Raw genomic sequence first — 13,139 nt, forward strand, 5'->3', positions numbered from 1 at the left:
CTTGAGCTACGTGACTGATGCAGGGCAGAAAGACTGCACCTTGTTCTGTGTATTTCTCTCCACTGGTTATGAAAGAAGGTCTCAGAATTACCTCAGTTGTGTATACATAAGGTTGTGAGATTTTGCCCTTGTCCTAGTGCCATTCACTATTTCTAGACATCATTGTATTGCTTCTCACTCTCTGATGTTGTTATACGCTGTTCTCTTTCAATTTTAAAGAATATTTCTGTCCTGAAGATGCTCATCTCATTGGTGTTTTCTGCATTAAGTTACTGTTGAAAATGCCAACTTGCTTTTTCTTGTTTTTTAGGAAAACCATAACAATTAAGAATCCACAGACAATGCCTATTTTTGATGACTACTCTTAATTGATTATATAAATAAAGGTACAATAATGTAATTAAATATATGGAAAATAGGAACCATAGTGACTGACCTTTTTTTTCCATAGATTTTGAAATAATTTAAATGATTGTAAATTGTTAGCAGTTTGTACATAGTCTGCACATTCTATTTAGTACTAGGTTTGTTTGTTTTTTTTCTCTTTGCAGCATGTAATTTAATAAACTTGCTGTTTTTTTGTTTTTTGGTTTGTTTTTTTTTTTAATTCACTTAAGTAGCAACATTTCTGTAATATTTAGCAAGGGAGTTATGGTATTCTGAACAGAATGTGCTGCTAAGCAGTCTGCCTTGAGATACTAAGGATGGTGAGCATAGGAAGTTCTGTACCAATATACGAAGGAACTTTTTCACAGTAAGGGTGACAGAGCACTGGAACAGGCTGCCCAGGGAGGTTGTGGAGTCTCCTCTGTATATATTCAAGACTTGCCTGTACACATACCTGTGCAGCCTACTGTAGGGGGCCTACTTTAGGAGGGGGGGTTGGACTCAATGATCTCCAGAGGTCCCTTCCAGCCCCTACAATTCTGTGATTCTGTCATTCTGTAGCTTTGTTCCTGATGCTTCATGCAAACTGTTTTTATCATGGGGACAAGTTTGTCAAAGACAATCTATTCTCATACTGAAAATGAACAAGGGATTTTTTTAAGACTATTTTCTCTATTTTTTTAAAAAAGCCTTGTAAAACATCTTTGCGTCAGGACAAGTTTGATGGCTGTTAAAGGTTTTATGAAGCTGATCTAGAAAGAACTTCCTTTAGATATTGAGAATTCTATGTTAGATATTAAAAGGGGTTTATCTTCTGAAAAGGATACCTTAAATGCTGTTGGTTATATTTTTAGAGGTTAACTGGTGTTTTGTTGCATGAATAATGTTTTAGATGTCAGGTGCTTTGTATATGAGTATAGTAATGCAGAAGAACCCTTAGAAGATACTAGCTGCACAAACACAATGGGAAGATTAAAAAAAAAAAAAAAAAAAAAGCATTGTTTTATTTAGAAAACAGAATTTCTGTAGCAGAGGAAAGAGAAGAGTGTTTGATGGAAGAAAAACTAGCATTGAACAGAAGCATCTGTGTATTTCTGTACAAATTTTGACATCTGTGCGCTGCTTCCATCCTTTTCAGCAAATGTTCATATTTGTTGAAAAGGTGATTATAAGCAGTGAGGAAGAGAGAATAAAATAGTCGATAATCAGTGCTCCAGCTGAGCACTACATATATTTCCTAGATGATAGTGCATTTCAATTTCTTCCTATACTGGTTTGAGACAGGAAATAGGGCGGGGATGGAACAAGAAATTGGTTTGATATTAATGATGATTTTGTACAGGGAAAATGGGTTCTTTTTTTCTTTTTTTTCTATCTCATTTTAATGTGTATGCACATATAAACACTTGAGTAAGAGTTCAAGCATCATGTGTGTCTAACAATAATATACAATGCTTTTATCTTCTTATAGTGACATCTTAGACCCATTGAGGTATTAAGGGCAGACAAACACAGAGCCTAGTGCTAGGCCATGATGCCATGGTTATGTTAATTTCTAACATGGCATGTCTGTTGGAGTCAACTAGCTTTTCTCATGGAGTATTTTTAGTATATTGCTCTTTCTTAATTGCAGAGAATGCTGTGTTGTTATGCATCTCTGAGAAATGTTCATTTTAGAACTATTACTGTAACGTAATTACCTGTTTAAGTTTGATAAAGGAGCAAGTGGGCATAATGTAATATGTCATTTTCAGCTAATATCTATCTTTAGTGCTCATTTAGTAATGAAATGGTATGTCTGTTCTTAAATGTTTTATCAGGAAAGGAAAATCCTCTCCCAGGTTGGCATGGGTGGTATCTGTTAAAGCCAATGAACCATGTCTCTGGAGATTAAATTTAAAACATCATACTGACCTGTCACTTAGGGTATGTGGGAAGTGTCTGTCCCTGTGTTGTATAGATAGGAATTGTAGGAGAGATCAGAGAGAGCTACAGCTCTGTGCTTAGCAGAGGGCATACAGGTTGTTTGTAAACCTGGTTGAGGTGAGTAGGCAAAAGGCTGATCTTAACATCTCTCTAATTCCCAGGGAAGTGAGAGACATGACCGTATAACTAGGATAACCTGCACCCTTCCAATGATTCTATATGCTTAGAAACAATTCCTGATTCTGTTCTTAAGATAAAGATTTTATTGCATGTTTCCGCCTGCAAATTTGCTTCGAAGCCATTTTGTTGTTGGAGGTTTATGGTAATCTGAGGGTTTCCTTTTGTTTGCTTACTGTACTTTTTCTTCTCTTACTTTCTTCACTGTCACCATATAGTGAGGAACTAAGGTTACAATTTCTCCTGAAGGGAAGTGGGAAACATGTACAACAAGGAACTCTTAATATTCTGGAAAACTGTGTTGAAACATTGCTCCTTTCACACAGAAACTCTATCTGAGTACAGAAAAAATCATGGAGAGAAAAAAGAAGATTGTTTTAATAAGCAGTAGTTTATTTAAATAGCTTTGTTATCAGTTTTAATACTGTAATAGATCATTCTAATTCAGTTCACAAAACATACACTTACACTTAATGTTTTGTTCGACGTTCTGACTTGAAAGTATTGATATCTTTTGGGTTTCTGCAAGCTAAATAATCCTATTTACATGAGAAGAATATGCTTTTTGCTGCTCTTTTAGATAGAAATGGATTACAAGAAGTTCCACACTGTAAGAAACTGAGGCAAAAATAGAGTCTGAAAGTGAAATGCTGACTGACTCCTAACACAAGACAACTGAAACATATGTTTTTAAAACTGAGTGGGTGGCATACACAGTTGTTGTTTTTTGGGTTTTTTTCCTCAGATGCTCTGTCTTCAGTCTTTAATCAAATTCCTTCTTGCAGTAATGCTTATGATGTCTTCAAAATGTACAGCATGAAGAAAAAGACATTTGTAAAACTTTAGAGAAAGAAATTGAATCTGGTTAGTATAGCCTTAGTTTGCTTCCTTTACTTTTTTCTAGAAGTTTTGCTAGAAGTTATCTTTTATCTGGAAGTGCAGCAAAGTTTAATAACCTAATTATCTCTGAATAGATTTTGAATCTGTAAACTTCAGTGCATGTATAATCAAAGCAATCCAGTTTGCTAAGAATACTGTTATAATGTGCTGAAAAATTTCTTGAAGAGATGCAAATAATGCTCAGTCCTGAGCAACATCTTTAGGGTCTATTATTTTACTTTAATGACCCTTGGAAAGCTACGCTATTTTCTTAATCACAGTGAATTGACTTTAATAAATGGCTATGCCTTGATATAAAAGTCCCATCCTGTTGCTTGTTAGGAGTAGGCCTTGTCATATTTTTTCTGAATGTATAAAGGAAATGTCTGAATATTTTATTTTTTTTTTCCTTGGAAGCTGTGCTAGAGCTGCTTTTATGAGATGCTGAATCTGTGTGCTGTTTTATATCTTACAGCCTGAGGAGCTGCTTCTGTGAATGCTTAGTAAGCCTTACAGCATTTTTACTATCTTTAAAACCAATGAAATAACTTTTTCACTTTTTTTCGAAAGCATGAGATATGATTTTAACTTGATTTGTTGCTAGCATGGTACTGTATAGTCACAGTCATGTAGAAGTGGTATTCAACAACAAAATGCTGTAACAGTTGAGTTCAAACATAATTGTGTGTTCTAGATCAATGGGACCCAGGTGTTGTGACAAACACAATGAGAATTTAAACTTTGGACACATGAGGCAAAAATCCTTTTCTGAATGTTTAGGGTGAATTAGAGCTACCTAAATTTATTACAAACCTATCATTATGTATTTCAATCAAAATAATTTCTGCATAGTGTTCTTTAAAGAGATTTAAATAAGATTTTCGTGGTATGAAAATAATTGCTTTGTATAAGTTTGTTTTAGATGTGGCATATACATTTTGATTTCAAATAGTAAGGTAATTTAAAGCATGAATTCTGATCGAGTTGCAGAGAAGTCTATTTTCAGCAGTTGGTGTTCACAATACTTTTATTTCTAAATTTGAGTATTCCTTTGATCAGGTAATGTATTTTTTTCTGACAGTAGGCTTAAAATAGGATTTGAAATGTCTTCCCACTCAGATTTATCCTAAATTTCCTATCTAATCCTTACCATAAATCCAAATGATAGGGATTTTCTCTGTAGTTATCCCAAAACTCTAGACCTTTCCTTTATTTTCACCTGCATGTAACAGAAAGGGTCTCCGACATGCTGTCAAGGTTTGTTTGTTTGTTTCAGAAATGCTGTTTGGTATGCATTATTAAAGTGAAACAAAAATAGTTGGATCTTTTGAGTGGTGAGAAATGGTTGTTATTCAGTTTATATCAAATTTCTCCTGGCTTACAGTGAAGTAAAAGCAAAGTTTAATCAACGCTTAGTGTTGTAGTTTATCTTCCACTGTGGGATTTGAATGAGTCAGAATAATTCATCTGACAAATAATAGAAATGAAGGGTAAGAGGTCTCCATATCAAGAGTCTTATGGACAGTGTGATGAACTCATTTACAGTATCAGGAAGTGAATAATCTTTCTTAACTTGCTAGACCAGGTAAGCCGATTTATTTATTCCTAAGATTTTGTTTTTTTACAGCTTTCATTCTATATATTGTCCAACCTGGAGAATCCACCTACCACAAAAAAATCAACAGTTATCAACATAAGTACTGACTGTATCTTCTAGGAGTAATAACTTTTAGCAACACAAATCCATAAAATATGTGATTGTACAGCATCTGGTAAAATGTTCATCTGTGTTTTCAGGTACACTACAACGTTGGCAAAAACCTGGCTGACAAAGGAAATCAAAGTGCTGCAATTAAATACTACAGAGAAGCTGTAAGGTATTAAAAATTTGCTGTTTTATTGAACAATCCTGAGATTGCTTTAATGTTTAACCAGGGGAAAATGCTTTGGTATTCATTTTCATGCTCTGCAGAGATGAAGGGCTAACAATTTGCATACGGAAATGTGTCTCATACATAATAATAATCTCTTCAATTTTAAATTTTAGGTTGAACCCTAAGTACGTACATGCCATGAACAACCTCGGAAATATTCTGAAGGAAAGAAATGAACTCCAGGAAGCAGAAGAGTTGCTGTCCTTAGCTGTGCAAATACAGTATGTTTAGAACAGTGCTAACCAGTGTTTTTCACCAGCTAAGCAGAAATGGTATACAATGGGGTCTTCTGTTCTAGACACTCGATTATCATCACTCTCTTTTTCTTTTTTTTTTTCCAATTTACGCAGACCTGATTTTGCTGCTGCATGGATGAATCTGGGAATAGTACAGAACAGCTTAAGAAGGTTTGAAGAGGCAGAGCAAAGCTACTGGACAGCAATTAAACACAGAAAAAAATACCCAGATTGTTACTACAATTTAGGGCGGTTGGTAAGTATTTTTGAATAAATGGTCACTATCAGAGTGGTTTGAATAAATGATCAGTATTAGCGTGGTTTGCATGTGCATATAATTCTGCTGTATTTTTAAGTGCTTATAGTTATTCTAGTTTATTTGTTGTGTACTTCAGAGTGATTCCCTATTTTCAATGCTTTTCCTATAATTCCATATCACATTTGGCAATGCTACTTTTCCTTACAGAGATGTCTAAACAAATAAATATGTAGATTGTGATTTTTTTTTTTTTTTAAGAAATAACTTTAATAATTTCTCAATATTAGACTGTTTTACATAGATGCTATTTGTTTTATATTTCAACAGATTGTTAGGCAGTAGAACCACACAAAAAATAAAAAAGCTTAGATTCTTGGAAATATTTATATAATAAATGTTTACTTATTCTCTTGTATGGAGTTCTAAACTGCATGCTGGTTTTCATCCCCTTCCTACTGGTATAAACATATTTGAGAACACGCCTGGCTATCAGAGAAAAAGCAGCGTGGAACTGTAATGTTAATATATACCAGTCTATCTTCTATACTACCCTAGTGCTCTTTTTACATCTCTTATTTTTGTTTATAAGAGCAAGCTCTTCTAGAATTATATGAGAAGGGCTAATAACTGTTTAGTACCTTTAGTCCATAATGGGAAAGTAAATCAGGGTGAAATTACTGGAGTTTTCTTTCCTTTTAGTATGCGGATTTGAATCGCCATATAGATGCATTGAATGCATGGAGGAATGCTACAGTTCTGAAACCAGAGCATAGTTTGGCTTGGAACAATATGATTATATTGCTTGATAACACAGGTATATGCCCATTTGAATATTTTAATGAATAATTCAGTGTCTTGCTAAACTCAGAGCTTTATCTGTATTTATCCAAAAGGAGTTCTACTTCTGCAGCTATCAAGCTACTCTTCATAAATATTAGAATACCTTCTAACTCACTGGTTTTAGAACATAATTTAAAATCCAGCCCATAAATTGAATTTCTGATCCTTGTTTGAAATGCCATCAGTGTGCAGGCGTGTTTGTATTATAGACTAAATTTCAGAAGTTTGGAACCTGTGTTTTTGTCCTTTTGAAAGTGTTATTTGTTCAAAACAAAATGGAGGTTTTCTGTTATTTCCTTCTATAGGACTTTGCATTTCTTTGTGTCTGAGATACCTGGTTTTGTTTAAAAATGCATGTAATCAGCTATTCACAAAATACGTGTGCGTGCAGCATGAAAAGGAGCTAGTAAGGCTGTGCTAAAAGATGCTTTCTCTTTTTCCACTGTGTGGGCTCCCAGGCAATCTAGCTCAAGCAGAGGCAGTTGGAAGAGAGGCCCTGGAGTTAATACCTAATGATCATTCCCTTATGTTTTCTTTGGCAAATGTACTGGGGAAATCACAGAAATACAAGGTAGGTAACTAGATCTTTCTCTGTTTCATTTTTGTTGTGGTTTTTCTTTTCTGTTTCTGTAGAAACTGAGGAGGTCATTGTGGACTGTGGGCTTAAATAATCAGGATTCAATACCCATTTCTGTCACAGAATTATGATGTGATTCTGGCCTAAATTCATCCGACCTTATTTTTGATGCCTGTGTTTGGAACTTTGGTGACCTAGACTGCATCACTGGTCAGTGAAGAGAAATGGGCTCTTAAGCACACTAGAGGGCAGTTAAGAATTTATATTCCTTTTCTGTCTACGGAGAAAAAACCCTTCTGTTTAAAGGCTTTGGTACAGGGTCTAAAATTAGATGTGATATACTTGTCCATGTGCTCTTTGTATGTAAAGGAAAGCAATATTTAGCATTACTTGATATGAATTCTAACCTCTTTACCTCAGAAGCTATCTAAAATGAAGATATTATAGATTCTCTAATCCTGGATTGAAGATAGGATACCTGGATAATCCCAGAATATTATGAGAAATTCATACACTTTTTCTTGGATACAATTGACCCGCTAAGCAGTGGTACTTCAAAATTAACTACTTATATTTATTTACAAGTAGTGAATGTAATGCAGCTGGGGACAGAACTATTTTCCTAAAGAAAGTGTATGAGCATCTGAAGACTACGTCACATATAGCTAATATATTCATTTGCTTTAATAGACTCTGTAGGCACCAATGTATGTAAGCAATAACGAGTTTTTGGTAGCCCTGAGGAAAAAAAATGTCATATACTGAACCATGAGTTTTGGGGGGTTTTATGGCTTTTTGATACATTGTAATGTTAGTAATGCTGAAGGAACAGCCTCAGTGTAAAAGAAAGAAGATTTTATGATGTTAAACTACTTAGAATTATTTTTTTTTTTTCACCAATTACTGTGTCTGAATTCCACAGTCATATTCATCTGTAGAGTGATGACTTGTCCACGTGTGAAGTCAAGACCTGTGACAGCCCAACACTTTTGTTTGTGTTGATGATGCTGTTATATATCACGACTGTCGCTCTAGACTGTTTCATTTTTTTGTATATTCTATTATTCCTCTCTTTCTACCTTGAAGCTGTTATAAAATATGTTTTCAGATTACTTTAACTATGTTCTAGAAGAATACAAATTAACATCCAGAATGTATAAGGGGTAACATTATGGAGGAGTTAATTGCTAGTATTACTTAGATGAGTCATGAGTGTGAAAGAACAGAGGATCATGCAGTTATTTAGCAAGGGTAATATGCAGCCTGACAGAATAAAAAAATGTTTATAATGAAGTAAGCAGAAGAAATATGTAGAAAACTTGCTAGGAAACATTCTCTGGGTATAGAAGAAACAAGTTTGCCTTAGAAAATTAAAAAGGAGGTAATGCTGTCCAGTTCTGAGCGGTCATTATGCTGCAGGGGAATGCATTGGACAAAGTGGGAATAGTTGTAGGGGAAAATAAAGCTCTCAAGCCAGAATCCTGAATAAAGCAAAAGAACCCAGGGAAGAAATCAGAGAGCCAGTGAGAGTTTTAATATTTCATTAGGGAGTAGTAGGTTTGTGTAGAGCAAATGATAAAGCCTAACTTGAGGTTGATGGGTTATAACAGAAAGAGCAAATTAAGGGAATTGGAAAGTGGAATTAGTTAGAAAAGGAGATAATGACAGCAGCAGCTGAAGTTTTGCATGGCCTGGAAAAAGGAGATAGAGCATGTTTGTTTGTTTGTAAGTGGGAGAAAAAATGTTGATTAAAAAAAGTATGGAAAATTGATTTCTTGCCCACCCCCTCAACATGTAAAAACAGAGAGAAAAGGATGGTTCTTTAAGGGTGTTTATTGAGTTGGGAGGAGTGAGGAAGGTGTGGGATAGAGGCTGTCAAGGTGATGGAGGTAACTGGCAGAAGGCTGCCTGGCTGCATCTGTTTTGTTGTATAACCTCGGGCATTTCATTTATTTACTTTTTATGTTTCTGTGTAAAAGTTGATGCTACACTGGCTCTGTTGCCATAAAATAAGATTTGTTTTGGGGTGGGTTTTGTTGTTTTGACGTTTTATTTATGGTTGGTTGGTTGGTTTTTGGGTAGTTATTTTTAAAGGCACTGAGTCAAAAAGATTTTATTATGTTATCAGAGATTCCCTTCAAATGACTTGGATGTTTTCCTTTGGTTTTAAGTGCATTTTGATTTTCAGCAGGAGATGGATTTCCTAAGCAACCCCCCAAAAGTCCTCCAACCCTTTAAGATTTGTTTGTATCTATTCATGAATGATTTATTATTCCAGAAACAAAAGCGCATAAAAGATTACCTGTTTTGGAGTTGTGTTTTGTTGTTGGTTTTTTTTTGTTTTAATTAACATCTGTTATACCAATATAGACTTCTCTCTTAAATACGTGTTCTTGTTGCAATGGACAAAGAATCAAGCTATCTTTAGTTCTTTGAAAATATATATGCTATGTTTTTGTTATGTATACATCCACATTTTTTTCTGTAAGATGTACAACAAATTGGAAACATTCTGCATTTCTTTTAATATTTGAAATAAAGCCAGACTACAGCTCTGTACTGTGGGCTTGGCAGCAGATGGAATGCAGTGTGGTTTCCCAAAGCCTTCACTATAAGCCATGTGCAAGTTTCCTCACAATGCTTAATTTAAAGATTTGGCAAGGCAGAGTAATTTGAAGTATCACCGGATGTACTGGAATGTATATTTACTCTATACATCTGCAATAATATGAAAGTGATTCACCTTCACTAGTCTTTAATGAGACAGTATGCTTCTACTAACTGCTGAGCAAAGCAGTGGAAATGAAAATGTTTTCAGTATGTGGTTGAAGATGTATGGTAACGAGAGTCAGCTCTGATCGTGTATTTCAATACATTTTCTTGGAACACATTGCGTGTATTGCCCTATCTTACTTCAGCAGTGAAAACAATAAGCCTTATCTACTTCTCCTTTGTGTAGGTGACAGCATTTAGCCATAAAAGTGAATTAACTGGACAACACATCTTTCAGAGTGTTGTTACCCTGCTTGATTAAGAAAGCAGAGATTTATTTATTTACTTAACTGAAATACTAGAATTTGCAGTGGAAAAAATTACAAGCTGTAGGATTTCTGACTACTGCATGCTTTCCAGGGCCATTCTGTTGTTGATGTATAGGTTTGTGTGGCTATATGTAAAAAGATTATCTTGCAACACCACAAGATTTGCCACAGGTTTGAGTATTGGGATGTTTCTCAGGTAACTCAGTTAGAATCATAGAATAATTTTTTCACACAGAGGGTGGTGATGCACTGGAACAGGTTGCCTAGGGATGTTGTGGATGCCCCATCCCTGGAGGCATTAGAAGTCAGGTCAGGCTGGATGGATGTGGCTCTGGGCAGCCTGCCCAAATGGTTGGCGACCCTGCACATAGCAGGGGGGGTTGAAACTAGATAATCATTTTTCTCCTTTTCACCCAGGCCATTCTATGATTCTGTGATTAACAGTTTTGAATGGAAGGGACATCTGAAGTCATCCAGTCCAATTCCTGACCAAAACAGGGACAATGGCCAGTTGAGTCTTGAACATTTTTAAAACCTCTCCAGGCAACACCTTCCAGTGCTTGACCACCCTCATGGTTTTGGTTTTTTTTTTTTTTGTTTGTTTGTTTTGTTTTGGTTTTTTTTAAAGGCATTTTCTTTTATCTAAATGAAATTTCCCATAAATTTCCTTTGTCTCTTGTCCTGTTGTGAGAATAGTCAGGCTCCATTTCCTATGTGTTGTCTGCCCAGGTAGTCGTGGATAGCAATAAGGTCTCCCATTCATCTTCTCTTCTGAAGAGTGGAGGGAGCCAGAGGAGATACTGAGTCCTGCACCTGGGAGGAACAAATCCAAGCTCCAGTACTTGCTGTGGGCCACCCAGCTGAAAAGCAGTTCTGCAGAAAAGGACAGGGGGATCCTGGTGGACACCAAGTTGAGCATGAGCAAGCAGTGTGTCCTTGTGGCAAAGAAGGCTGAGAATGTCCTGGGTTGCATTAGGCAAAATATTAGTAGCAAGTCAAGGGAGGTGATCCTTCCCTACTGTTCAATACTGGGAGGCCACACCTGAGTACTGTGCCGAGTTCTGGACTAACCAGTACAAGGGGGACATGAACATAGTGGAGAGAGTTTGACAAAAGTCCATGAAGATGATTAAGGGACTGGAGCATCTCTAATTCAAGGAAAGACTAAGAGTGATGGAACTGCTCAACCCAGAGGAGAGAGGACTCAGAGGAGATCTCATCAGTATCTATAAATACTCAAAGGGAGGGTGCACAGAGAATGGAGCCAGGTTCTTTTCAGTGGTGCCCTGTGTCAGAAGAACATGCAAGGATCAAAAGTCAGAGGACAGGAGGTTCCCTCTGAGCACTAGGCAGTGCTTCCATGCTGTATGGGTGACAGAGAACTGGCACAGGTTGCCCACAGAGGCAGTGCGGTCTCCTCCTTAGAGATCTCCAAAAGCCATCTGGCTGGGGACTTGGGGACCCTGCTCTTAGTGGCGCTGGTGGAACAGGGGTTGGGCCACAGGGACCAAGTCAACTGCAGAGATCGTATGATTCCTGCCATTCCATTTCTCCATTCAGTCTAGATCTGAGTGGTAGCCTTCCTATCCAGTGTATTGACCGCTCCTTCAATTAGGTGCTATCTGTTTCTGAAAAGTTTCTAATAATGCATTATTGTTATCACCCAAATCATTTACAAAGTATTAAAACACTGTGGGTCTCAGAGGCCAATAAATCTTGGCACTTTAACAGTCAGTGTATGAGAATGCTAGAGCAGCTGCTTATGCCTGGGAAAAGCAATGCCAAAACTTGCACATACCTTAGGCAAGTTTGTGCCTTAAGGCAGAAGACTATTACATGGAGGAAATTTTGTCTCCAGATGTTTTGCACTGAAAATGAATGAGCAACTTTCCCTAAAATAGCATAGCACAGAATCTGTGTGACATTGCATCTTCTGAAAATATCTAAATTTGCATGTGAGTAAATACGGATTGAGGGGTGTCCTTCTAAACTTCTTTAGGAAATATGTTCTGAAATAAGTGTCCATAACAGCAGTTAGTATGGTAAAGCAAAAATACTGAATTGTGAAATTAGTGTAGCAAAAATTGCACCTCTGAATATTTGGTGAGAGTTCAGCTTTTCTAAGAAGTACTCAGACATCACCAGTTCTAAGAGCTCACATTCTGCATCTTGGTATATAGAAAAAGTAGCTTGCAAGAAATGTGAAGAATGCTTCACTTGGTTTGATTTTTAAATGACAGACACTCGGTTATTCTTCATTAAGAAACATGTTGAAACATCTGTTTGAAAGAGTTTTGCTGGAATGCTTGCATTTTAAATGGTAAAAATTGTGTTGAAGGGGAAGACATCTAAAAGGAGTTTTCTCAGATACTGTATTATATTATGCTTGCCTTGACTGAAACTTGAGCAAGTGATGTAATTAAGCCACTTTTACAGACTTCACTAGTGCTAAATAGCTCCCAGTTAAAATAATGTGAAGCTGCAAAATCTTGGCACATATTTGTACCATTGTTACTTTTCCAGAGGCTACAGCCATTTTAACTACAGGTTTATGCAAGCTTAGATTATACATATTGTGGAATCACATAGATATGGTGGTGTTTGAAATCTCCTTCAATTACAATTTTGAGTATATTTTGCTTTATTTTACTGCAAGTGTCGACTGCTCTGTTGACTTGTTCTTCTAAATTATTCAGGAATCTGAAGCTTTGTTCCTCAAGGCAATTAAAGCCAATCCAAATGCTGCCAGTTATCATGGTAATTTAGGTAAGAGATTTTCTAACCCTCCTCAGCTGTATTGTTTGTTTGCTTCATATTCATGGGGTTTAAAAGAAAAAGCAATCTTTTGAGCCTTCTTCCTGCTGAGCAGATGCTATTTGACTT

At 36.2% G+C, this 13,139-nt stretch overlaps 1 protein-coding gene across 3 annotated transcripts in view; it reads left to right on the plus strand.

Annotated features, from left to right (window-relative positions):
- Positions 1 to 13,139, plus strand: part of TMTC4 (transmembrane O-mannosyltransferase targeting cadherins 4) — a 55,477-nt gene that overhangs the window by 37,874 nt on the left and 4,464 nt on the right. For 2 of the 3 annotated variants that reach the window (XM_085215564.1, XM_085215565.1), the window contains exons 12-17: positions 5,167 to 5,246; positions 5,417 to 5,524; positions 5,654 to 5,795; positions 6,498 to 6,612; positions 7,097 to 7,209; positions 12,953 to 13,022. In XM_085215564.1, coding sequence (XP_085071690.1) covers positions 5,167 to 5,246; positions 5,417 to 5,524; positions 5,654 to 5,795; positions 6,498 to 6,612; positions 7,097 to 7,209; positions 12,953 to 13,022 — 628 coding nt within the window. Of the gene's footprint in view, positions 1 to 5,166; positions 5,247 to 5,416; positions 5,525 to 5,653; positions 5,796 to 6,497; positions 6,613 to 7,096; positions 7,210 to 8,137; positions 10,924 to 12,952; positions 13,023 to 13,139 lie in introns of those variants that run through there. The other variant, XM_010728613.3, reaches the window with a different exon arrangement.

Source organism: Meleagris gallopavo, chromosome 1 (assembly GCF_905368555.1).
Source record: "Meleagris gallopavo chromosome 1, MGAL_WU_HG_1.1, whole genome shotgun sequence".
Lineage (NCBI taxonomy): Eukaryota > Metazoa > Chordata > Aves > Galliformes > Phasianidae > Meleagris > Meleagris gallopavo.